A 24,408-nucleotide genomic window follows, 5' to 3' on the forward strand; every position below is an offset into this window, starting at 1 on the left:
CATGAAGCATATTGATTTTTCTTTCCCAGCTAAAGGTGAGCCATCACATTTTGACGCTAACCTTAAACACAGTTTTCAATAGGAGCTCAAAAAGCAGCTTTTCTCTCCGACCCTTCACCCCGAGCTGACGGCGTGATGCCCAGACTCTTTATAAGTCTGAACGGCGTTCACCGGTGACTGTGTGACTGACAGAGCTGTGCGTCGTGCATCAGTGTCCGTTCACCTCGTGTGACAAAGCTTTCCTTTATGGAACGTTTAAGTCCCAGAGCAGGAAGGTTCAGCTCGGCTCCTTCAAACAAGCACAACCACAAACAGAAATCCATGCATGCAGGAGCGATGCCTGCACATGCCGACGTGCAGGAAATGCACTGTGTGCATCTGCCACGACGACACCTCTGTATCGGCTTTACGTCATTTATGAAGGTGCGCCGAACACCTTCTTTCCTGAGAGTTTTCCACAAACATTTTTCTGCACGTGAATCCTGTGGAGCTCTGTAAGCTGACAGGCAGTAGGTCTGCCTGTTAGAGACAGGCGCTCATGCTTTCTGGGTTTATTAAGGAAATGATTTAAAAACACACGAAGAGTGAAGCAGGTCAGGCTGTCACAGTTACCCTTTCACTTTCTGCATTATTAGCAGAATCACAAACCTCTTTAGCAAAGTCACAGAACGTGGTCGTTGAAGCTCAGGCTGCTGATTTCAGAGCAGTTTCATCTCCAGTCTAAATATTAATCACTGAGAACTGATTGAGACTTTGTCTTCGTCACATAAACACTTTTTGTTAATTGTTCCAACTTTTTCCCCGAGCTGTAGCGTGGCATTTACAGACTCTGCTCATCTGCACTCCTGCTGTTCACTTTTTTGGAATTACACAGCAGGAGGAGAGAAACTCAAAGAGGCAGAAAATGAGTCTGAGTGCAGCGCCGAGGGAAGGAAATGTTCTGATGCTTTTTCTATGGATACAATAGTAACGACTCACATGACACATACGTCCCCAAATGTTTTATTCAAAACACGAAGCACTTTGTCACTCTGTGTTTATTATGCTTATTATTGGAACGAGTGGGTGATAAACCTGTTTGTGATAATCACAGATGCTCCAAAGTGTACATTCAGCACCGCAGTAAAGGTATTTCTACATTTCTCTGCAGCTTTGTTGCTTTAGAGTTTTGCACAAATGAAATCAGCAGATTAATGAGCTGATCGAGGCTTTTATGCAGCTGTGTTTGAATCATTTTAAGTGAAAATAAGAAACATTTCATGTTCGGTTTGTTTCATTTTAATATTGTGGAAGATTTTTGTGAACTTGTCCCAAAACTGATGATTATTCAAATATCCGTCTGTCGCTGGCGTTTCATGTCCTCGTTGTTCAGTTTGCAAATTATATTTTCCTCCAAAGAGACAAAATGAAGAAGCTCGTATGACACGTGCTGCAGGTGCTGCTCATCAGAGACGCCAATATTTATCGATATATTTATGGGTAACGAAGACGATTCCTCCGAAAGGTTCTTGGCCGCTAACAGCTGATGTCTCCTGCTGATGTCATCACCTTACAGGTGCCACGCTGTGAATGGTTAGGGTCGATACCTCGGCCCCTTCATTAAAACAGCACTGCACCTTCAAGGTGTCCAGAAAGCTTTGGGTGACATCACAGTGGCTACGCCCACTTCTGGGCAGCCGATTGGACGTAGTGCTGGCGTCGTGTCATTGTTCTTACTTCTAGTCAGCTCCTCGACTTGAACAAACCCCCCCCAGCCTGTGGAGGAGCCGCTCTCTGTTCACACGTACAGGCTCGCTCTGAGGTAATGAAAACATTATTCTTCCATTCAGGTGATTATGCACTAATGAAACCATACATTTTCTTACCTATAGACGTCCACAGTGAAGCCTTACAGAGAAAAAACCAAATAGGCCTGCCTTCATCTCGCCGTCAGAACATTTGTTCTCTGATTGACTCTGATTGACTTCCTGTGCTGTAATTCAGAAAGTCCTCCAGAGACTCGCTGACAGATGGATTTTCAGAGACCTGCTTTGACCTTATCAGCACGGAACAAAGATATTTCACTTAGCGTCAAATGTGACGGCCACATGCAGCAAGGCGGCTTTCATCCTGACAGAAGCACCGCAGCACACTTTAGCATTCACTGCAACGAGACGTCCACACGGGCACAAAGGAGGCCTCGCACTCGTGAACGCACCTCCTACAACGAACGGGTGCAGCCTGTGACGGCGTGCTAATCCAACCAGCAGCAGACACAGGAAGAACATCTGTGATGAACAGAGGAACATCGTCACCATCAGCAGATCCTCGTGCTGCTCCTCATCGCCTGTTATGTATCTCCTCTTCATATTTAATGTTTCTAATCGTGAGCTCAGGCTGCATCGGCCTCTTGGATCTGTGTGATGTCTGTCTGCTTCTGTGTGTCGGGCTGACCTGACTCACTGAAAAGCTCCATGCGGTCTTATTCTGTCTCCACATGTTGATGGGCGAGTGGTTCTCTGCCCGAGTTCTGTCAGCGAGGAGGATCAAAAACTATGAATATTCAGTAAGAATTCCCCGTCCGGAAACACAGTGCTGCTGTGCTGTCATCTCAGGAACAGAAGCCCCGCCCACCAAGTCTTCTGTTTGTTGGGGATAGCCAATCAAAGGTAAGTTGCCTTTAAGGAGGAGGAGCTAAGAATTGCTTGTTTCAGATTGGACAGGCTGAGGCCCGGCATCAGTTAAAGAAGGATTATTCTGAAGTGTAAATCATGCAAAGCTGCTTGAAGGCTTGTGTCATCCTTCTGGGATGGAGGTCGGTTCATTTCTGACTGTTCGGTTTGTTACAAACCTGCATCATCATCAATGAAGCACGCTCGGTTCAAATACTGTTAAGGCTGCACAGATGACAACAAAGAGTTTCGCTGTGAAGCATTACACACCTTTGTTTCTGACACAGTGTTTTCTGTCACACACTGCTGGGAGTGTTTCTGCTGTGGGAGTGACAGAAACAACACTCGCGTGCTCTGGGAGGCGAATGCAGCACGAGTTTGTCTTTAAAAAATGTTTAGTAGTGTTAAACTGGTAAATATAGAAGAAGACTTGAACACAGCAGCACACACGCGTAAAGGGGAAAAGATCCGGTTTAAAAATTGTTTTACAAAGTGTGTGAAGTATTTCGACTTTATAATCCAGAGAAATCACAAACTGAGGTCAACGCTTTATTCACTCCACATAAATGGTGTTTGGAGGTGTGTTTGGGGTCGTTGTGCTGTTGAAAAATAAATGAGTTGATGGCGTGTTGCTGCAGGATGCTGTGGTGGCCATGCTGGTTCAGTCTGCCTTCAGTTTTAAATAAATCCCCAACAGCGTCACCAGCAAAGCCCTCCACACCATCACACCTCCTCCTCCATGCTTCACAGTGGGAACCATGCATGTAGAGACCATCGTTCACCTTTTCTGCGTCGCACAAAGACACGGCAGGTGGAACCAAAGGTCTCAGATGTGGGCTCATCAGACCAAAGCACAGATGGTCTAATGTCCTCCTCGTGTTTCTCAGACCAAACAAATCTCTGCTTGTTGCTTTTCCTCAGTCGTGGTTTCTCAGCAGCTGTTTGACCATTAAGGCCTGATTCCCACAGTCTCCTCTGAACATGCAGAGATGTGTCTGCTACTGGAGCTCTGTGTGGCATTTATCTGGGCTCTGATCTGAGCTGCTGCTAACTTGTGATTCCTCGGATGAATGTATCCTCAGCAGCAGAGGGACTCTGGGTCTTCCTTTCCTGGGGCGTCCTCATGTCACAGTTTCATCGTAGTCTTGATGGTTGCGACTGCACTTGGGGACACATTCAACGTTTTAGCAGTTTTCCAGACTGACTGACCTCCAGTCCTTAAAGTAATGATGTTGTTTCTCTTTACTCAGCTGATTGAATTCTAATAGTTGTCAAACCGAGCTGTCAGCTGTGCACCAACATGACTTCTGCACAACACAACTGATGGTCCCAACGTCATTAAGAAGGCACGAAACTCCACCAACGAACCCTGGCAGGCACACCTGTGAGGTGAAACCATGTCAGGTGACGACATCATGAAGCTCATTGGCCAAGAGTCTGCAGCGCTGTCAACAAAGCAAAGAGTGGCTACTTTCAGTCTGGACACGCCCCTGCCTGTAGCAGAACACTGGTGAACCTTTGGGGGGAAATTCAGCTCTAACACCCAACGACAGTTTCTGGAAGCTTTCAGCTGAGCTGCTAACGATGGCGATCCCACGCTTCACGCACTGATCACACGTGTGCGTGTGATGTCTCTTCTTCCCCGTCTCTTCATATTTGCACACGTCTGTGTTCCCCTCTTGACTTTGATGCATTTGCACTCAGATTTCATGTCGGCTTCTTATCGGCATCCAGAGAAAATAAGATGAGGGCTTTTGTTCCCGCGTTACCAACACTTCCGTAAAAACACTCCAACCGCCATTCATACGTTAGAGCAAAGCGGCGGGAAAAGCAATAAATGTAAAGGCTGCAGAGAGCGTTTGAAAGGATTTAGTGTCCATCAGCGCCTGCATGTGTCATTTTCCATTTCTTTCTGTTTTATCTCGACACCTCCGGCTCTTTTCCTCGAGAAGCACTTATCTGTGGGTGTGTGTGCGCCCCGCTGCCAAGATTATTCAAATCCCGCTCTGTCGGAGGAGGAGAAGAGGGGATATCAGGTGCCAATTACTGCTGTTCCCTGTCTTTTGCATGCAATTATACTCTCATTATCCAACCTCCCGAGTCTGAATGAAAACCCGAATCAGTCACTAACACGTCCTCCCGTGGGAGCGAAGGGAAAGGATGTTTGTGAGGTTTGCCAGGCTGTGGCGGTACTAACAGTTACAGTCACAGAAACGTGATTGTGCACAGGCTCGATGCTGAGTCTGTGCTGCAGGCCGCCGTGTGTTAGCGACGTGAGCCAACGAGGTAACGAGCTCTGATAAGATGATCAGCTTTGTATTCAACATATCTGAAGGACCGTTTAAGGAGCTAACAGAAGCACACCTGTAGCACAGACAGCTGCAGCACTGCGGTGATGGTTTAAACCGACGTCTTTTTTATCTGAAGCAAAGAAAACGACGAGTTCCTGCTGTTTGTTTTTGTCACACAGACAAATCAGCAAAGATCAAAATGCTGATAAAAGTTATGCAGAGATAAACATTTCAAACTCAGAGTGCAGACGTACAAGAGCCTGTTGGTCCGTCGTGTCTCATGAACTCACATAACTCTTATTCGGGTTTTTTAATGTTGTGCTCCGACTGTTGGAGATTCCTTAACTGTTCCCACATTCCAGCTTTCTGGCTTGCAGTTGTTCCAAGTAACTGCCGTGTTTTTTCAGCCCAATCTGCACATTTCTCAAAGCTCCCGAATGAAAATGAAAGCTCACAGTGGAGGAGTTTCAGTGAAGACTGCACAGAGACACAAATAAATATAATAAATAAAGGAAGGATGATTTTGAACAGATCCAGTAAATTCGATTTAATTCCCAGAGCTTCATCGATACTCAGCCAGACATCTTTGGCACAAAGTCTTTGCAGTTTCCTCGTTTCTTCCTGACCAGTTTTTAACCCTGATCAGTATTAATGTCAGCTCTCACGTATTTGCATCTGCTGTTTGTCCCAGTGGAAGCAGTCCAGGCAAAGATTCCCAGACCTCCCTCTCTTTGGCACCTCCTCCCGGTCGGAGCGATAACCAGGTGTTCCTTTTCCAGCCGAGAGGCTCAATCGCTCCACGGCGTTGCTCCTGGGCTCCTCGCCCCATCGCCGAGGCTGAGACGCTCTGCAGAGGAACCTCCGTTATTCTTTTACTCTATTCATTGCAGCAGCTTGTGCTCATAGGCGAAGGGAAACTGACAGCTGCAAAGCTTGTGAGCATCAGTGAGTATGTGGGTGTAAGTGGGACTGAAACCACGCCCCCTTGTACCTGAAACATCTGTCAGGTCTTCAAACTCAGGAGATTTGCCAAGTCAGTTCATGCTTTTGGTTTGTCTGTCCCAACGTTTGGATTGCACCTTCACGGACACTGAAACAGCGACTGGAAGACTTTGGCCTGCAAAGACGATTCGCCCGTTGTGAACAACGTTTTCATTTCTCCGTGTCTGGATCGGGGGCAGCTCCCCACACCTCCCTGTGGTCACGACTAACACAGTATAAATGTTCACTGTTAGTCTGGTTTGCCTGAAACTTAAAGCCTGAAACGATTTCTTGTGTTGTGCATGTTTTCGTCCTCGGACTGATTGTTTCCAGGGCCAGAAATAATCAGGACCTTTCCTCTGCAGTCAGAGCGCTGTGTATCTCATGGCTATAAAATCATCCACATTTTCCAACAAGAAATCGCTCCGGTTTGAAAAGCCATTGATCGCCCACTCAGACATAATGATGTTCTCACTCTCAATTATCATGAAAGCCTTCAAAATTGGTCTCCAGTGGGAACATCAGTGCCCTTATTGTCTCATGTATAGTAGTCAGAAGAGGCTTTTTGGTGTTACAGCGGGGTCATTACTGCTCGCAGCCACGCTACAGAAGTCAGCCAAAGAGACGACTGAAGATCAGCTCCACCCTGCTCTGCAGCCATCAGTAACTAACAGAGGGGTGGAGGAAGGTTTTTCTGGTTTCTCCACCTCTTCCATCAGAACTGACAGACCTCTGCTTCGCCTTTCAACCAACAAGGTCTTTGCTCTTCAACCCTGCATGCTTTAGGATGTTATTCCTTCAGGTCATTCTGCTCTGAAATATTAATCTGGGCTATAAAGTAAGAATTGATAAGAGGAACGGAGAGAGTAAATAAGAGGAGAGGAGTTTCCCTGCACACCTGGACTGCAGCTGCTGTTACTGAGGACGTATTTATGAGGGTATCTAAACTGGACTAAAGATCAGAGGTTCAGTCCTGACAGCCGATGCCAAATCACAACAACAGTCACCTCAAGGTGCTTTATATTGTACAGTAGATCCTACAAGCAGCCTACGTCTATTGCAGCATAACTAAGGGAGGATTCAGGGTCACCTGGTCCAGCCCTAACTATATGCTTTAGCAAAAAGGAAAGTTTGAAGCCTAATCTTGAAAGTAGAGATAGTGTCTGTCTCCTGAATCCAAACTGGAAGCTGGTTCCACAGAAGAGGGGCCTGAAAACTGAAGGCTCTGCCTCCCATTCTACTTTTAAATACTCTAGGAACAACAAGTAGGCCTGCAGAGGGAGAGCGAAGTGCTCTAATAGGGTGATATGGTACTACAAGGTCATTAAGATAAGATGGGGCCTGATTATTTAAGACCTTGTATGTGAGGAGCAGGATTTTGAATTCTGGATTTAACAGGAAGCCAAAACAGGAGAAATCTGCTCTCTCTTTCTAGTCCCTGTCAGGACTCTTGCTGCAGCATTTTGGATCAGCTGAAGGCTTTTCAGGGAGTTTTTAGGACATCCTGATAATAATGAATTACAGTCGTCCAGCCTGGAAGTAATAAATGCATGAACTAGTTTTTCAGCGTCACTCTGAGACAGGATATTTCTAACTTTAGAGATGTTGCACAAATGGAAGAAAGCAGTCTGACATATTTGTTTAATATGTGCGTTGAAGGACATGTCCTGGTCAAACATGACTCCAAGGTTCCTCACAGCGTTACTGGAGGCCAAGGTAATGCCATCCAGAGTAAGAATCTGGTTAGAGACCATATTTCTAAGATGTTCAGGGCCGAGTAAAAGCCTGCTGCTTCACAGAAAGCAGACATTTCTGAAGCTGTAAAACTGTAAAATTACATTAAAACATCCTAAATGTAGGCTCGCCTTCACATTTTCCAAAGTCAAGTTTCCCATTGGCCGGATTGGAGTCTTTGCTAGGCCGATTTTGGGCCCCGGGCCTTATGCTTGAGCCCCCCGCATCAAAATATTAACAGTGCAGAGATCAGCCACGCAGTAATTCACCTGCACGGAGTCGCAGTAAAAAGAGCATCGTTTTTATTTTCCCGGCAGCGGTCTCCTGCCCACACGCTCCTCCACTAACCTTCGTGTGACAGCTCGATGCAGTCACGGTTCAGTTCAGCCGTGACACCACAGGTATTTCCTGCGCTTATGCAATCCCTCCTCTTAAGACGTAAAAGCATCTCCAGTGTGGGTTTGGTGTGCGTGGCTCGAGGATGCCGGTGGGCGTTTCTGCAGGAAAGGTCCTGTGCAGGGAAACCGTGAAGAAGCAAAGGTCCTGAAAACAGTGAGCAGCTGAGCTCAGAGTCTGCAGCGTTAGCCTCCGCTGACTGCTGAATCACAGTAGGAGGCGGTCTGTCTGCTCAGCCTCCAAACTAGTAAAAAGAAATAGATAATAACTGCGTGCATTTATTTACTGTTCCCCGGCGGGCAGCGAGCAGCTCCACTAACACTTCAGCATCACGACACTCAAATATTAAAAATACATCCAAAGGGTAAAAGTCGAAAACAGAAAACTGCACTTTTGAGGTCGTTTACTGTGTTTATTCACAGATTTCTGCATCATATGTTACTGCAGCACTTCTGTCAGGCTGCAGGCTTGTTATGCTGCTGGATGTTCATATTAAATGTTTCCAAAGATGAGATGGATGTGTCTATAGCACTCCTGCAGAGCCCAGGCTGCACACTGCTCTCAACACTCAGGTCATCCGTTTTTTCTACTCTTGGATCTGGATGATGTCACGGAGAAGAAACGTCCTTATATGGTCATCTCAGACACACTACCCATTCAAACCGTGTGTTTGTGAAAGTCAGCCAACATTAGTAGTTAAAATGCTTGTTTCAGAAAGAAGAAGAACAGAGGAGCTGAATTAAAGGAGGCTTATTATGAACTGTGGATCATGCAAAGCTGCGTGAGTGGAGTCACGCCCCCCATAAACACCCTCAAATAGTTGAATGAAGGATGCGATGCTGTCGTCCATCACTGCAGCTCTAATGCGGCGGATTAAAACCTCCCCGTTTGAAGTCTTTCAGGCGTCTGACGGCGTGAAAACGATCGGCTGCTCTGTCTTTGACAGAACACTGACAGCGTTCCCTCTCACTCAGAGTCACATCAGGACCTCAGATGTCTCTGTGATGTGTTCAAGTGCAACTTACGCAGACACGGCCGATGCGAGGTGACGCCGAGTGTTTGATCGCCCAGCCTCTGTCTGCTCGAGTCCTCTGAGGCCGACGTGGTCTGTCAGCGGCCTGACGATGTCAATTAGCAGCTGGCGGGGAGTAAAGCCAACGCTGCGCTCACAGGGAAGAGGATTCATGCGTTCATGATGCAGCCGACGGGCAGCTGAGCAGCAACCTGTGAGCTGTTTGCTCACAGATGTTTGGTTCATTGATTGATATTTATTAGTGACTTTTGTGGGTTTTGGTGTCTCCGTGGTTGTTTCCTGTCCCCTGGAGGACATTTTGAGGACTTTATAGTTGTATTGTTGCTCTTCGTGGGGTTTTTATGAATCTTTTTCAGTCTTTGTGGTCGTTTTCATCTCCCTTGGATCATTTCACGTCTCTTTGTTTCTTTTGTGGCCTTATGTCCTCTCGTGGTTACTACAGCTCTCTTTGTGGTCATTTCACGTGTCCTTGAAGGCATCTTTAGCCTCTTTGTGGCTGTTTAGGTTTTTTCTTTCTTAATGCAAATCTTTTTCCTCTTTGAAGTTATTTGGCGTCTCTTTGTTTCCCTCTGACAAAACTTTCAAAAGGAAAAGTTAAAGTAACTTTATTATTAAAATGCATGATGCAATGCATTGATTTACACAGCAATAGGGTGGGAAGCTGAATTAAACGTTGTGTTTTCAGCTGAAGGCTGACTGAGGCTGTGTCGTCTGCAGAAACTGCCCCTCTGAAATCCAGCAGATCACGTCAGTGTGAATAAAACCTGAACTCCACATCTGTTAGGGAAGAGTTTAGCAGATGATGCCTGTAGCAGCTGATAAGTGTAGCTCCCTGAGGTGCTGCAATACCATCAGCTGCACCTGGAAATTTATAATCTGATGAGCTAACCAACCGAGGCCGTGCTCATGATGCTGCTGTTTAATGTCGAGCTGCTGATGCTGGACGGCTGGAGGTCTCTGAATGCTGCCAAGCCACACACACTCATGCCAATGCGCAGGACTGTGCAAAAGTCTTGCCCCTCATTTCTTTAGATTTTGCTTCCAAGGAGCCAGACTTTCTTATAATTTGTTAAAGTTGTTCTGTGGGACACTGGCTGCTTTTTCACTCTGGTCACTGCACTCTTTGTATCGTTTTTACAGGAATGATTTGGCTTGCCTCTGTCAAGGGTAGTGTCGTGGATGAGAGAAGGAGGACCCAAACGCTGGACTCACAGGCAGGTAGATGAAGGTGGATGTTTATTGCCGAAGGAGTGAGCAAACCGTACAGAGGGAGGAAATGGCTGGCTGACTGACTGACTGACTGACTGACTGACTGACTGACTGACTGGACATACAGACGACATTGACATCAGACATACATCATTAATGACCCGACATTGAATGGGTAGAACAGAGGGCTTAAATACACAGACTGGTGATAATGATGATAATGAGAGACCGGTGAGTACACAGCTGAACATAATGAACTAATGATAATGGGAAGAGGACTGAACATAATGCACACAGACCAAGGCTAACACAATAAAACAGGAAGTGGAACAGGCAGTAGATAAACAGTGAACATGAACTAAGAATACTGGGTCAAAGACCCAGAAACCCTGACAGCCTCTTTTTATCATTCACATAAAATGCCTCCTAACTGTAGAGATGAAGCTGTGTCCTTCAGCTGGTGTAACTGTGGTGAGTTCAGGAAGCTGTTTGTGGACAAAAACACACCTATAAGACGGATGATCTGATATCCTCGTGTCGGTGTTGTTCCCACATCATCATGCAAATGTTGTTCCAGGATCAACATTGCAACTGACCAATCACATTGTTGTGACGTTATTCTTTTGCACGCCAAGCCATTCGTGCATTTATGAAATTCCAATGTTGCAAGGACAATATCAATTCTGCTTACTGTTTATTAAAGAGTCAGGGTCCATTGATCGGCGGACAGAGGCGGTTTCTCGCAGCTTAAGTACAGTTTTTTGTTTTACGCCGTTTTTTCCCGAACATCACAACATTCTGATTGGTCACTTGCAATGTTGATCCTGGAACATTTAGTATGATGATCTGGGAACAACACCAACACGACGATATCAGATCGTGCCTATAAGACTGTGGTAACTAGCGGCTCTGCCCGCAGAGCTGCTGATCCACGTCCGTGTTTTGGCGATTAATGAGGGTCTCACACAACTGATCCAGTCACAGCTTGCTGACGAAGGTCTGAGGGCTTCAGCGGTGACAGCCTTCGGCTCGCTCGGCTTCTTTGGCCTTTCACTGATTTTTTTTAAAAAGGCCTGGAAGCCGAGAATGAGTCACAGGTAATTATATTTATTGTGTGCAGGTGGTAAAATAATGAAGGACAACTTCAGAATAATCCACACAACACATAATCATTTATTATTGCTTCTACACAACTGGGGGGAAATGCATGAAAAATAATGCTCAGCGGCAGAGCGGCCGCACGCTGAGAGCACAGCGAGCGCTCTGAGCTGATGATGATGTGAGCACGAACGTGGCTCCAGGACAGCGGTTAGCTGGACTGTTAAACATAGGAGTCTGACTCACTGCTGGAGCCTCTGCTGGACGTCGGAGGAACTGCAGCGCTGACACAAATGCTCACTGAGATCGGGGTCGTCCGTTAGGCCGGCCGGGGTCTCTCGGTACCTCACGATTGTGTTTCACCAGCTTGGAGCTGGAACGCGACCTTGGAGGAAATGAAAAATGAGCCTCCGTAACATCAGAATCACACAGCATGCCGTTCTCCCATTTGGATTCTTCAGACATTTGGCTGACGGTCTCACTCTGAGCGACTTCAGCGCTCAAGGACGCTCGCTGAGCCAAAATATCTGATAAATGACTCAAATCTGACAAAGTCAGACAGAGAGCTCTGTGTCTGGATCCAGTGGAAATGCTCTCAGTGCAAATCTGTCCCCACATCACAGCATAATTGAATTGTGCTATTGGATTTCACTCAGTTGTGCTCGGCTATCAGAGAGAATATAATGAAGCACTCGTTTGAGCAATGAGTGCTGCCAGACGCTCGGAGCTGCACACGATGACACTGAGCCGCTCGCCTCGGTGCGGGAGCCGCCAGAGGAGCGCCGGGTCATGTGACTCACACCTGCGACAGGTCATGTGGTTCACACCACGGGCCTAGAGACAGCACGGTGAGGCTAAAGCACCAGACCAAGATTCAAGAGGACTAACTCCATATTTCTAGGCTTCAACTCTACTAGATCAGCTTTGCATGATTCACAGCCCAAAATAATCCTTCTTTATCTGACACTGGGCCAGTGTCTTCCGATTGGCTGTCCCTCACAAACATGATTGTTTGCAAAGATGGGCGTGTCTCCAGTCTGCCAATGATGAAAATGCAACACCAGTAACAAAAACATCAGGATGTTGTGTACAATTAAAAAAATGTGAATAAATGTGAATCAGATATGAATCTCTGAGATCAGGCTTTATGTTTTTATTCATTGACACAGCGTCCCGACGTTTCTGGAACCTGGTTATAGATCCTTGTGTGCTTGTTTGTGGCTGATGTCATTTGTTGTTAGTAGTAAGCCTCATGTGACGGATTCACATATTCACTGATTATGAAATGGGAGCGGTTCATCATAACTGAGCAGTAAAAAATTACTATAACGTGTACTTGATGTTTCCACACTCACAGACACTGGCTCTACGGTTAAGATTCAAACTTTCCTTTTTGCTAAAGCATATAGTTAGGGCTGGACCAGGTGACCCTGAATCCTCCCTTAGTTATGCTGCAATAGGCTGCCGGGGATTCCCATGATGCACTGAGTGCTTCTTCTTCGCTCACTATGTGTTATCAGACCTCTCTGCATTGAATCGTTAGTTCTTATTGATCTCTTTAAAAATGACAAAGTCTTGATCTTTGGACGTAGCTGGTTCCCTGGTGTCCTCTGCCCTCCTCAGACAGGAAGTAGTTGGGAGTACAGGACTCTGAGGCCGCTCTGCTGAGCACACAGAAACTGTCCAATGAGCACCTGCAGAATCTGAAGTTGAGGTCTAAATTCACTAAACCGCTGTGAAGTGGCTGCTCCAGCATGAACTGTAAATTTGTAACGAAACTCTGTCATTTCAGAAAGTCGGCATCAAAACAAAAATAATCCTCAGACTTGCTGAATCGTGATGTTCGCACATCGCAAAGCGACTGAAGAGAGACTGAGAAGGGTTTTTTCTCCTGCAGGCAGTCCTGACACACAGATGGCAAATCTCACTCTCACAGCATCTGACTGACAAGAACGATGCTCAGCGAGCATGAAAGTGAGAATGAGAGCAGGTGCGCTCACCTGGTGTTCATACAGCAGCCCAACATACAAACAGCGTGGTTTCTCCAGCTCTGGGGTAATCTTAAAAACCTCTAAGGCTGCTGAAGAGACTCATGGTGTCAAAATGTTTTGGTGTGATTTCAGTAAAGGCCGTCTGCAACATCCACGGGACTGCTCTGACCTGTCGATAACATTTCAATTAAACCGAGCTTAGTGTGTGACTGAACCGTTAGCGTGGCCGTGATGCCATGTTACATACAGCAGCACAGTGCTAGCTGAGTGACGTCAGCAAATACAGGAAGTAACCACCGTGACCTTTACACTCACGTCGTGTTAATGAAAGTTTCATGGATGTAAAAAGAAGGGGGCAGGCTCATCCACTGTAGAGCTCCGCCCCCAGGCTGAAATGATGCAATAAATAGTTTTAAAGTGTCTCTGTGGATATTTTGTTGACTCCATTTACATACAGGGGAGATTTACACATACGTGGCTTCACCTCTTGCCCCCCACGCCTGTGTAAAATTTTCTAGATCCGCCACTGGGCTCAGTGAAACCAGGAAACAACATCGCCAGACAAACCCTGACATGGAAGCTGCAAGTGAGGAGAGAGGAGACCTTTTTGGAGACCTCCAAATGACAGACCCACAAAGGCTCACTTTGGAGGACGCTCACCGACGGCCAACGATGGGTGTCGGGCTTAAAACAGTAAGGACGTGGCACCCTGCAGTAAGCAGCTGCTCAAACACTACATTATATAAGTTAACTTTCACACTTTGATGTGTCTGTAAAGTTATTCAGTTATTAAACCAGGTCCACATGAATCCATCCCAGGAGAAGTGTGAGTGTTATTTTTATCGTGGTCTGACAGTGAGCTTCTTTAATGACTTAACTGTCAGAAAAAGTCGTCATTCTTCTGTGAAACTCCAGCAAACTCACAGCCCACAGAGGTCGAGTTCACTGTCACTGAAAAGCCAGGACACATTCAGTTTTTGGAGGTTAAACGTGATTCTCGAGTGAGCGGGCTGGTTTCTGTGACGATGAATAGTTTCTGGATTTCTGCATTGAATCCTCGTAAAACATCGTCTGATATTCAACATAATTTTAGACAAACAGAACAACAGCACACTCCTAACACAGAAGTGCACAGTGATGTGTTTGAAGGGGAAAAGCTCTGAAAGATGAGATGAGATAGCCTTTATTTGTCAGTTGCAGGTCTTTTGCCCACAACCGAGATGACAGACCTTGCCGACCGTACATACAATACAAACATCACATTGGGAGACAGGTCAGGCCAGGTAGCGAGGAAAAAAACATTGAAATGTGCAACACAAAAGGATAATACAGGAATGCACAGGTATCAACACACCATAACACAATAAACACAGACAGCAACATGGGAAACATGGGAACAGCAGAACCTCACATGAACCTCACAGTTTCATAGTTTCAGGATCGCGCCAGGGTCCGGATCAGAACCCTGTAGGTCAGTAAACATCAGTAAACATCATGGGAGTCAGTTTGGTGGGATTAGAAGCGGCTCCCTGGCAGCTGCATTTACTATCAATAACAATAAAAACTGATCTACAGATCAAAGTTATACTGTGAACCTCGCTGCGTCAGTTTCAGCACTTTGCGTCGTTCCACAGTTTCTTCTTTTTCAGCCATGCTGTTGATGACTGACGCTGATCTTTGTCCCACTTTCTTGTTCCTCCCACAGACGAACGTGGCTGCTGTGGCCTCTTCACTGGTGTTGTGGTTTGAACTTCCAGGTTTTAAACAAGGCCTGGGTTAATAAACTGTGCGACTGTTGGTCGAAGACCGAGGAAGAGGAGAGGGGCATGGCAGGTTAGCAGGCAGCGAGAGAGAAGGAAAAGCAGGAGAGCAAGGACTCTAAATGTGGGAACTATGACCAGCTGATTGGAGCTGCTCGGCAGTCTGAGGAGGTCTGTGGGTGTCATGAAGGACGACATGCAGAGGGTGATGGGGGCAGAAGATCTGCTGTGGCGAGCCATAATGGGATCAGCCATTTTGAATTTACAAGTCAGATATTTGATGTGAGATGCCTCCTGGATGCCATGTTTCTGACATGTGCCTCTGGGAAGGGGCCTCGGCAGATCCCGGACACACTGGAGAGATTCCGTCTCTCGGCTTTGGTGGGAACTCATTGGTGTTACTCAGAAGAGTCGGAGGAGTCCTACTACCTGGACTACCTCATTTATCTGGATTTATCCTAACATTAGCGATCAGCTTGGTTATAAACTCACTAACTAACCCACGGTTTAACCTGCGTTCAGATGAAAGAGGACTGTCAGCAGAGTGTTTGACAAAAGAAGCAGAAACCATCATATCAGAAAAATATGAAGAGATTAAAGACACAGTACAAGTATGTGAGTGTGTCTCTGTCTGTGTTCGTGTATCTGTGTGAGTGTGTGTGCGTCTGTGAGTGTGTGTGTGTGCAGCAGGTGAGTATTAGACGCTCTGACTGAACGCGTCTCTGCGCTGTTGTGTCTGTAAAGGAGCTGCTGTGTTAATAAAGCTGCGCCTGTTTGAAGCCGTGACGTTTCTAATCAGATATTAGATGATTGGATGTTTTACACGCAGGTTTGGTTCTGTTCTCTGTTTCACACGTTACAGCTGAAACTCGTCATTTCCACCAAAAAGCGGACAATGCGGCTCGTCAGAGAAGCGCGAGGACACCAGAGGCTGCTGCTGTCCGCGCGCACAGGTCCGAGGGATCTTCGGGAATGATGACGCCATTTACGCGGAGAACTAATTGGTTCTTAGGCGCTTCTGTCACACCTGTTGATGTGTAACGAGTTACGGTGGCGGTAAGACCCGGAGTTTGGCTGAAGTTACCTGGATGCCCGGAAGCGGGAAACGTGATTTTAACGTGAGTTTCTGAGGACACAACGGGAGGAAGCGGGCACCGAGCCTCACGCTCCCGTTCACGGTAACGGTCCGTGAGCCGGAGCACGCGCAGGCTGTTTGTTCGGCTTGTTTTGGCAGCACAAGCCCTGCGCTGATAATTACACAAACGCGCGTGGGCGGCGTGAGCGCGCGTGCGTGGATGAGCGAGAGAGAGCACGAGCGAGAGAGAAAGAGAGATAGAGAGAGGGGGCTGGTGGACCGTGAGGACCGCGCGCGCAGAGCTCCTCTCCTCGGCTCGTGTCGACTCCTCTCGCCGCCTCTCTTTGATCTTTTTCGGCCACTTTGTGCGCAGAAGCCCGGGAGCCTCCACGGAGTGCGCGAGCCCGCAGACAGGTGTGCACGGCGCAGTTATCGGAGCGGTCTATCGTCACGGGCTGTGACATCAGAGCCGCGCGTGGGCGGCGGGCTGCCGTTACCAGAGGAGTTACCGAGGAGTTACCGGAGTGTTGGGGCTCGCGGGGCCGGGATGGTACTCGTGCAACAAGCGGCAGGCTCGCGCGGCGCGGATGCCGTGGCTCCTCGCGCGGGATCCCAGCTGTGCCGGTGAGCGGGTGCTCTCTCTGCGGGGCGCGGGCCGGCCACGAGCCGCCGGATTTACGGACCTGTCCCGAGAACAGTCCCCTCGCGCCTCCTCGCGCTCCTGCGTTTTCCCGCTGCGTGACCGCACGGACCCCGGCGCCGGCATGGGCGGGCGCTCCGGCCTGCCCCTCCGCGTGCTGTGGATACTCCACGCGTTCCTGGACCTTGCGGGCTCCCAGGAGATTTACGCGCCGCACTCCATCCGCGTGGAGGGCGACGTGACGCTGGGGGGGCTTTTCCCGGTCCACGCCAGGGGGGTCCCGGGGACGCCGTGCGGGGACATCAAGAAGGAGAACGGCATCCACCGGCTGGAGGCCATGATGTACGCGCTGGACCAGATCAACGGCGACGATGAGCTTCTGCCCAACGTCACGCTGGGCGCGCGGATCCTGGACACCTGCTCGCGGGACACGTACGCACTGGAGCAGTCGCTGACGTTCGTGCAGGCGCTCATCCAGAAGGACACGTCGGACGTGAGGTGCACCAACGGGGAACCTCCGGTGTTCGTGAAGCCCGAGAAGGTGGTGGGGGTCATCGGGGCCTCGGCCAGCTCCGTGTCCATCATGGTGGCCAACATCCTGCGCCTGTTCCAGGTATGAGTCAGTGTCACACCTGCGCAGAGACGCACACACACATCTCCCTCATAAACCCACAGTGTGAGTGTGTCAGAGTGTAATGACTCCTGCAGACAGAAGAACACGTTTCTGCTGGATTGAGTCGTGCAGGTGAAGCTGTGCGCGCGCGCGCTGGTTTCTGGATCATGTTAATGATGCAGGTTCTGGTCGTGTTCCTCGAGCTGTTCAATCAATCTTTAGTGTGTTTGTGTTTCAGGTTTATCTGCTGCTGCACTCTCGGTGTGCGTGTGCGTGTGTGTGCGTGTATTTTCGGGCTTCTTCATGCTGTGTGTGTGTGTGTGTGTGTGTGTGTGTGTATTTTCGGGCTTCTTTATTCTGTGTGTGTGTGTGTGTGTGTGTGTGTGTGTGTATTTTCGGGCTTCTTTATGGTCCGTGTGTGTGTGTGTGTGTGTGTGTGTGTGTTGCTGGGTTTTGAAACAGAGGTGATCACTGAGCTCCCTCTTGGGTGGGGTTTGATTGAATCGCGTGCTAAATAAGAAAGACTTTTAAAGTTTTTGTCATGAGAGAATTTTTGGTGTTCAAAAAGGTGAGAAATGTGTAAGAAGAGCTGGAGGCTGACAAATCCAGGAGGCAAACCACACAAACGTTCAGTGCATGAAAAACCACATCCTGGCCTTTGTTTTCCTCCCCAGGACAGGCTGAGGGGGATTGTGGTCCTCACAGGGTTAACCCTGATCATCTGGTTTTACTGCCACGCTAACTCTGACCCCCTCTGTTTGAATTCTCTCACTGCCCTAACCTGAGAGGGGCATCGGGGGTCTGGTGGCGCCTTCAGCTGGCTGTGATCCCCGGGTTCGGATGGTGTGGTTGGTCAGGTCGGTAGCAGAAGCCCCGCAGGTGAAAGGGAAACGGACGAGCAGCTGTTAGAAGGAAAAGGTCAACGAGGCTGTAAGAAAAACACCAGCGAAGAAGAAGTGCCTGGCGTTTGGAGCAGACGTGACAGAAGCTGACAGCTGTGCCGGGTCTGAATGTGTCGCAGTGGGTTCAGTGATTTCTGACTGGATGAGCTGAGGTGCTTTAAATGGAGGATTTTTCTGAAAACACCTGCTGTGTCCGTGTTTGCTGAAGGGATGAGAGGCGAGGGGCAGCCAGCGGACGTGCAGAGATTTAATGAGGAGGGTTTTTGGATTGTGAGGATGGAGTTGAGCTCAGATCAGTGTGAGCTGATGAGAGAGGGAGGGCTGGGTCTGCCTGTTGTACAAACCACCGTCAACATCGAGCGCTGCTCAGGCGATCTGCCTGTATTTCCAGGTGTATCACTTTAAGCCCGCCTCTCTGTATCTGCTCGTGTTGTGTTAGAGGTCTTCAGGACCATCGACGTTCCGTCTTAAAGACGTTGTAAATCCACTTCACCCTGCTGTGTGTGTCACTGTGTTACTGCTGCTATAATCTGTGTGGCTGTATGTGATTCAGCTCCCGGCAACACCGAGCTGCATGAATTCATCCAAACTTCAGCTTGTAGTTTAAATGCTTAAAGACTTTTTTACTCCTGAAAGTCTGAGCCGAGGATTGTCCTGCTGATCTGCCTGCATCTCCCTGCCCTTCACACCGATTGGTCTATGTATGTGTGATGTATATATATATATATTTATTTATGTGTGTGTGTGTGTGTGTACACACTTGTGAATAGATAAAAACTGGGCTAAAAACACCACAGCACTTTACAGGAAGGGCCAGAGTCGTCTCTATTTTTTGAGGCGACTGAGGTCCTTCAACATCTGCCAGAAAATGCTGAGGATTTTCTATGAGTCTGTGGTGGCCAGTGCGATCCTCTATGCTGTTGCATGCTGGGGGAGCAGGCTGAGGGTCGCAGATGCCAACAGACTTAATAAACTGATCCGTAAGGCCAGCAATGTTGTGGGGATGGAGCTGGACTCCCTCAAGGTGGTGTCGGAGAGGCGGATGCTGTCCAAGATAAAGACAATGTTGGATAACACCTCCCACCCACTCCATGACATGCTGGTCAGTCACAGGAGCACGTTCAGTGAGAGACTGAGATTACCGAAAAGCACCACTGAACGACACAGGAAATCATTCCTGCCTGTGGCCATCTCCCTGTACAACGCATCCACTTAACACACTGTTTGCTGCTACAACTACACATGTTTCTTTTCCAACTATTTATTTATAAGTGACTTATGTATGTATGTATGTATATATATGTATATATTGTACTATTCTTAGTTAGCGTATTGTCTGTCTTGTCTTAATGTTGGTTTAAAATGGAGCACTGTAACAAAAAATAATTTCCCCCAGGGATCAATAAAGTATTCTGATCTGATCTGATCTGATCTGATAAGGAAATCTTCACAGTAATGTGACTGTTGACATGTGTTTGGGGAAGGCAAATGGGATATTGCACATGAGTTAGCTGATGCTAAAGAGTTAGCATAAATGTTAACCTTGCTGATGCACACGATGATGTTAGCTGATAGCCACAAACCCAGCCTCGGGGCACTAAGCTAGTGTGCTCCTAGTGCCACATAAACCCGTATAATTGGAGGGTTGTGTGAGGAAGAGCAGCAAATGAGACGAGAGGCCATCTTTCTTCTTGAGCTGGTCTGTCCTGGAGGTCAGCTGAGTTACGAGGTGAAGCACCGTTAGTTGTGTTTGTTGTGTAGCGCTAACCTGTTTTAAGCCGTTTACTTGTCAACTCTGAATCCTTTTCTGTAATCTGGGTCATTTGATCTTCTTGACTTTTCTGTTTGAGCCAAACCAAGGTTGCAGGTTTGAAACCTGCCCTGCGGTCCAGATCAAACAGCTGATCTGATGATGTGTTTATGACGGCTATTGTCTCTTTTAGCTGTTGTGAGTGTAAATTTCCTTGTGAGCAGGTTGACGGTTCGGTCACGCTGGACAGCACGACTAGGAACAACTGGCGGTCGGTCGATGGTCATTTTTTCTGCTGGCGACCAACTGCAAGTAGTTACAGCAACTAACTGTTCACCCAGACGTTGTGAGAGATTCAGCCTCCGGGTGAATGCTTTCAGTCACACGGTGACTGCACAGGTCACCTGACGGGAGGCAACCTGTCTCCAAACAGTCGCGGTCTGACTCAGGCTGACTGCAGCCGCTCTTGCAAATAACCACAGTCTGATTATTGAATGCAGACATGTATCCCGAGTGACTGTGAGTGGTCACACGCCTGGTCTTCAAAGCAACCATTCTAATTGTGGCTGAGCTGTGCTCTCCAGCCATTAGCGTTAGCAATGCTGGTGCAAGGAGGGAGAAGCCTCGGCGCCATGATGGCGAACAACAAATCAGGTTCAAAGTTTTGTGCCCAGACTCGGCAGCTCGCACTCAGGTGGGCTGGAGGGATTTGGTGAAAGTGGACTGTTTAACGTTGCACCTCAGGAACATCTGTTAGGTGTCTGTCAGTCTGGATCTGGAAAGGTCATCATCAGCTCGTGGCGCTGTCTTTAAAGCATGACCTCACCTCAAGCTTTTAAAACACACAAGCGTCCTGTGAGTTTATGGTTATTGTAAACGGCGGTCGATGATGTGGTTTCAGATGGGCTGGTGATACTTGAATGTGTGAAGGAGGCCTTGTTTGGTTTTTAGTGAAATGGCGTCTGGCGTCCTGTCAAAGCTGGTTGGTCACCCATCCGCTGTTGGAGCACGACACCGTGCTGTTTGTGGTCAATAACATGAAGTATCGTGTACGTATACACCAGCAAGAGAGTGCAGATTCATATTAAGCCTTATATGATGAATAGTAAGCTGTTATAATAACCGTGCAGCTCCACGAGCCGTGGACAGACGGCTTGTAGCACGCTGATGTAACGCTGCTTTGTTGGATTTGTGAAGCTTTGAGCCTTTTTTCAAACGTCGTTCAGTCTTTAAGGTGCTTTAAGGACATGAACGCCAACGTGCTGTTCATGTCACACTCCGTCACGCCGTCTCCACCAAGCTCTCACTTCTGTTGATAATATCGATCACAGAGTCTGCTACCGCAGTGAAACTGGGCCCGCTGATAATGTTTTGGCGTGCGTTGGACGTGTTAGCGTTTCTTTGTGAGGCACAGTTTCACAGCTTAGTAACTTCTGTAAGCTTTTCAGAGCTTTGGCTCTCAGGCCGGCCAAACCTCCACCAGTTGAAAACAGATTTTGAAAAGAACTTAATGGGCCCGAGCTCAGGATGTTTTTAATAACAGACGCTGAAAAGCTGATTCTCAGTGGGAGCACAAAGTGTTTCTTCTATCTCAGACATTTCACAGCACACAGCATGAAAATGTTTTTTTGGGAGATGCTAAAAAACTGGCTCGACATCAAGTTTGGAGTCATATGAAGATAAACAGAAATGCTTTTTATTTTTTCGGTTAAATGTTGCTCAAGGAAAATATTTGGTGAGCAGTTTAAGAGGAATCAAATGAATTTAAACCATTGACGTCTCTGTTGTCAGGGACGCATTTCTGCAGGTTTAGCTGAAGGTAAATGAGTCAGACGGAGGAGGGACGGTCTGACCCCCTCTGTTCGAATTATCGAGAGGGTAATTATTTTGCCTGTGATGGAAAAGTCATCTGTTCCACAGCTGTTTCCACTTCATTAAACCCCTGATGTTCCTAAATGGCCTAGTTGGCACCAGAGTCACATCACAGACACATTAAGGCCTCGCTCCCTGGACTGCTGCCCCCCTCTGGTGGCTCGGAGGTCACAGCAGAGCCAGAAACTTTTACAGAACATGTAGGGCAGTGTGTTCTCATTAACATATTTATACAAACACATCAGCAGAGAGAAGATGGAGGTTCAGGGTTAAACTCTCCTCGCTAAAGTTCATGTTTGGGGCTCTCTGATGGGCGGAGACAAACGCCATCACGTGACAAGAACAAGACGTTAAACCGAACCTGAGAAGAGTTGATCCACCCAAAGCAGGAGGTCAGTCGTGATCTGTTCAGAGAGACGCCTGTGATTACTATTTCCACGCCCCTGTGTATTCAGCGCTGGTGCCAAATGCAGTGATGTCATTGGTCAGGTCTTTGCATTCACGTGTGAATAAGGCTACATCCACACGTACATGGGTATTTTTGAAATCGCAGCTTCTTCTATGCGTTTGGGTCTTTCGTCCACATGTAAACGCCGTTTTGGATCACTGAAAAGAGAGATGTTTAAAAACTCAGTTTTTGTGTTTACGTGCAGACGAGGAAAACTGAGATTTAGTCGCTCAACATCAAAGGTGTGCGCCACGTCATTGTTTACATGAGATGATTTCTACGATGGCAGATAGAGACACTGTTGCTGTTAATCTTACTATGTGCAGTTTTTACACGCTTACATAGACACACGCAGTTACTGTCAGACTGCTTCTGTGCGCCATCTTTGTTTACTCTTTCCCTCCCAGACTTCTAGACCTCTGATTGGCCAACATTTCTACATGTTTATGATTATATCGCATCCTGTTGCTTTGGCATGTTCTCAACAGCATTTGACTTTGTTTTTTAAGCATAAATGGAAAATCTCAGTTTACATGTACGTGTGGATGTAGCTTAAATCGAGTTTGAGCCGCAATAATAAAATATTTTAAGTCACGAATTATACGCGTCTGGTGTGTGTCCGGCTTTTAGGTCTAGAACAAAGTGCTAGCGTTGAGTGCTAGTGTTCAGTGCTAGCTTTGAGTGCTAGCGTTGAGTGCTAGTGTTCAGTGCTAGTGTTCAGTGCTAGCGTGCAGTGCTAGCGTGCAGTGCTAGCGTGCAGTGCTAGCGTTCAGTGCTAGCGTGCAGTGCTAGTGTTCAGTGCTAGCGTTCAGTGCTAGTGTTCAGTGCCAGCGTGCAGTGCTAGCGTTCAGTGCTAGCGTGCAGTGCTAGCGTTCAGTGCTAGCGTTCAGTGCTAGTGTTCAGTGCCAGCGTGCAGTGCTAGCGTTCAGTGCTAGTGTTCAGTGCTAGTGTTCAGTGCTAGCGTGCAGTGCTAGCATTGAGTGTGGGAGTAGAAGAGCAGTGTGAACCAGTCCATCTACAAACTGAGACTTCTGTCAGGCAGATAACCCAAAAAGCTTTGTGATGGAGTTAACATCGTCACTGTGACTAATGTAATCTGAATTTAATGCAGTAATATCTTTGGGGGAAAAAATGTAGTGTGATTACAGGTCACACCCAGTCCTGGCTAACAGCTTACACCTCCTGAAGGTGCTGTGAGGCGGGCAGCTGTGGCTCAGGGTGGGTGGTTTGACCCCGCCACGTGTTGTTTGCTCTCCGTCTGTGATGAGAGCGCTGCACAGTATCGCACGTCTGGGTTTTGGGAGGTTTTCACTCTGATTAGCAAAGAAACGGCTGAAGTGAAGCTAATGAGGTGTTTTTATCTGTGAAGCCAAGAACACAGAGGTGAGGTTAGTCCTGCTGTGTTAATAGTGGTTCAGATCGTGTGTGTATAATATTCACACAGTAAGGTTAAAGTCTTATTAACATTAAGTTTTTTATATTAAATCAGCAGATAAAGAGATCTCCCATTTGTCAGCGGTGTGCGTGTGTATCTCTAATCGTCATGTACGTGAACACGTAACGCTCTTTTAACGGAGGAAGTCGTGTTCTTCTCTCGATGTTTTCCTGCAATGAGCCCATTCGCTGCATTAACTCTGACACGTGTGCTGGAGCTGGAATACAATGCATGAAGCTAATGAGCTGTAGCCTACGTCCCTCCCATTAACTCCCATTATCAGCGCCGCTGGGACAAACAACACATATTTATCTTTTGAAAGCATCGAAGCCACCTACCAGAACAATTATCGGACACATATGGAGGGCGAGGGATGACGCCCAATTAGACAAATTGGTTTGTTTTTATTAGCGGGTTCAGTTTCACTCAAATTTATGGCTAACGAGGGAGTAGAGTCCGTAATGTGCAGTGACAGAGGGACTTAACGAGCCCGTGCCTTCGCTGCACCTGTGCTGACTCCACCATCGCC

The 24,408-nt window shown here is 47.6% G+C and overlaps 1 protein-coding gene across 2 annotated transcripts in view; it reads left to right on the plus strand.

The window, feature by feature from the left end:
• The first annotated feature begins 15,977 nt into the window (after positions 1-15,977).
• The window catches only part of grm7 (glutamate metabotropic receptor 7), a 156,261-nt gene continuing 147,830 nt past the window's right edge, over positions 15,978-24,408 (plus strand). For both annotated transcript variants that reach the window (XM_086293761.1, XM_086293760.1), the window contains exon 1: positions 15,978-17,472. In XM_086293761.1, the coding sequence (XP_086149887.1) occupies positions 16,807-17,472 (666 nt within the window). In that variant the 5' untranslated portion in view covers positions 15,978-16,806. The remainder of the gene's footprint in view (positions 17,473-24,408) is intronic.

This window comes from Aulonocara sp. 'chitande type north' Nkhata Bay, linkage group LG5, assembly GCF_057382095.1.
Source record: "Aulonocara sp. 'chitande type north' Nkhata Bay isolate Kocher_YH1m ecotype deep benthic linkage group LG5, A_spYH_male_GT1.1, whole genome shotgun sequence".
Classification (NCBI taxonomy): Eukaryota; Metazoa; Chordata; class Actinopteri; order Cichliformes; family Cichlidae; genus Aulonocara; species Aulonocara sp. 'chitande type north' Nkhata Bay.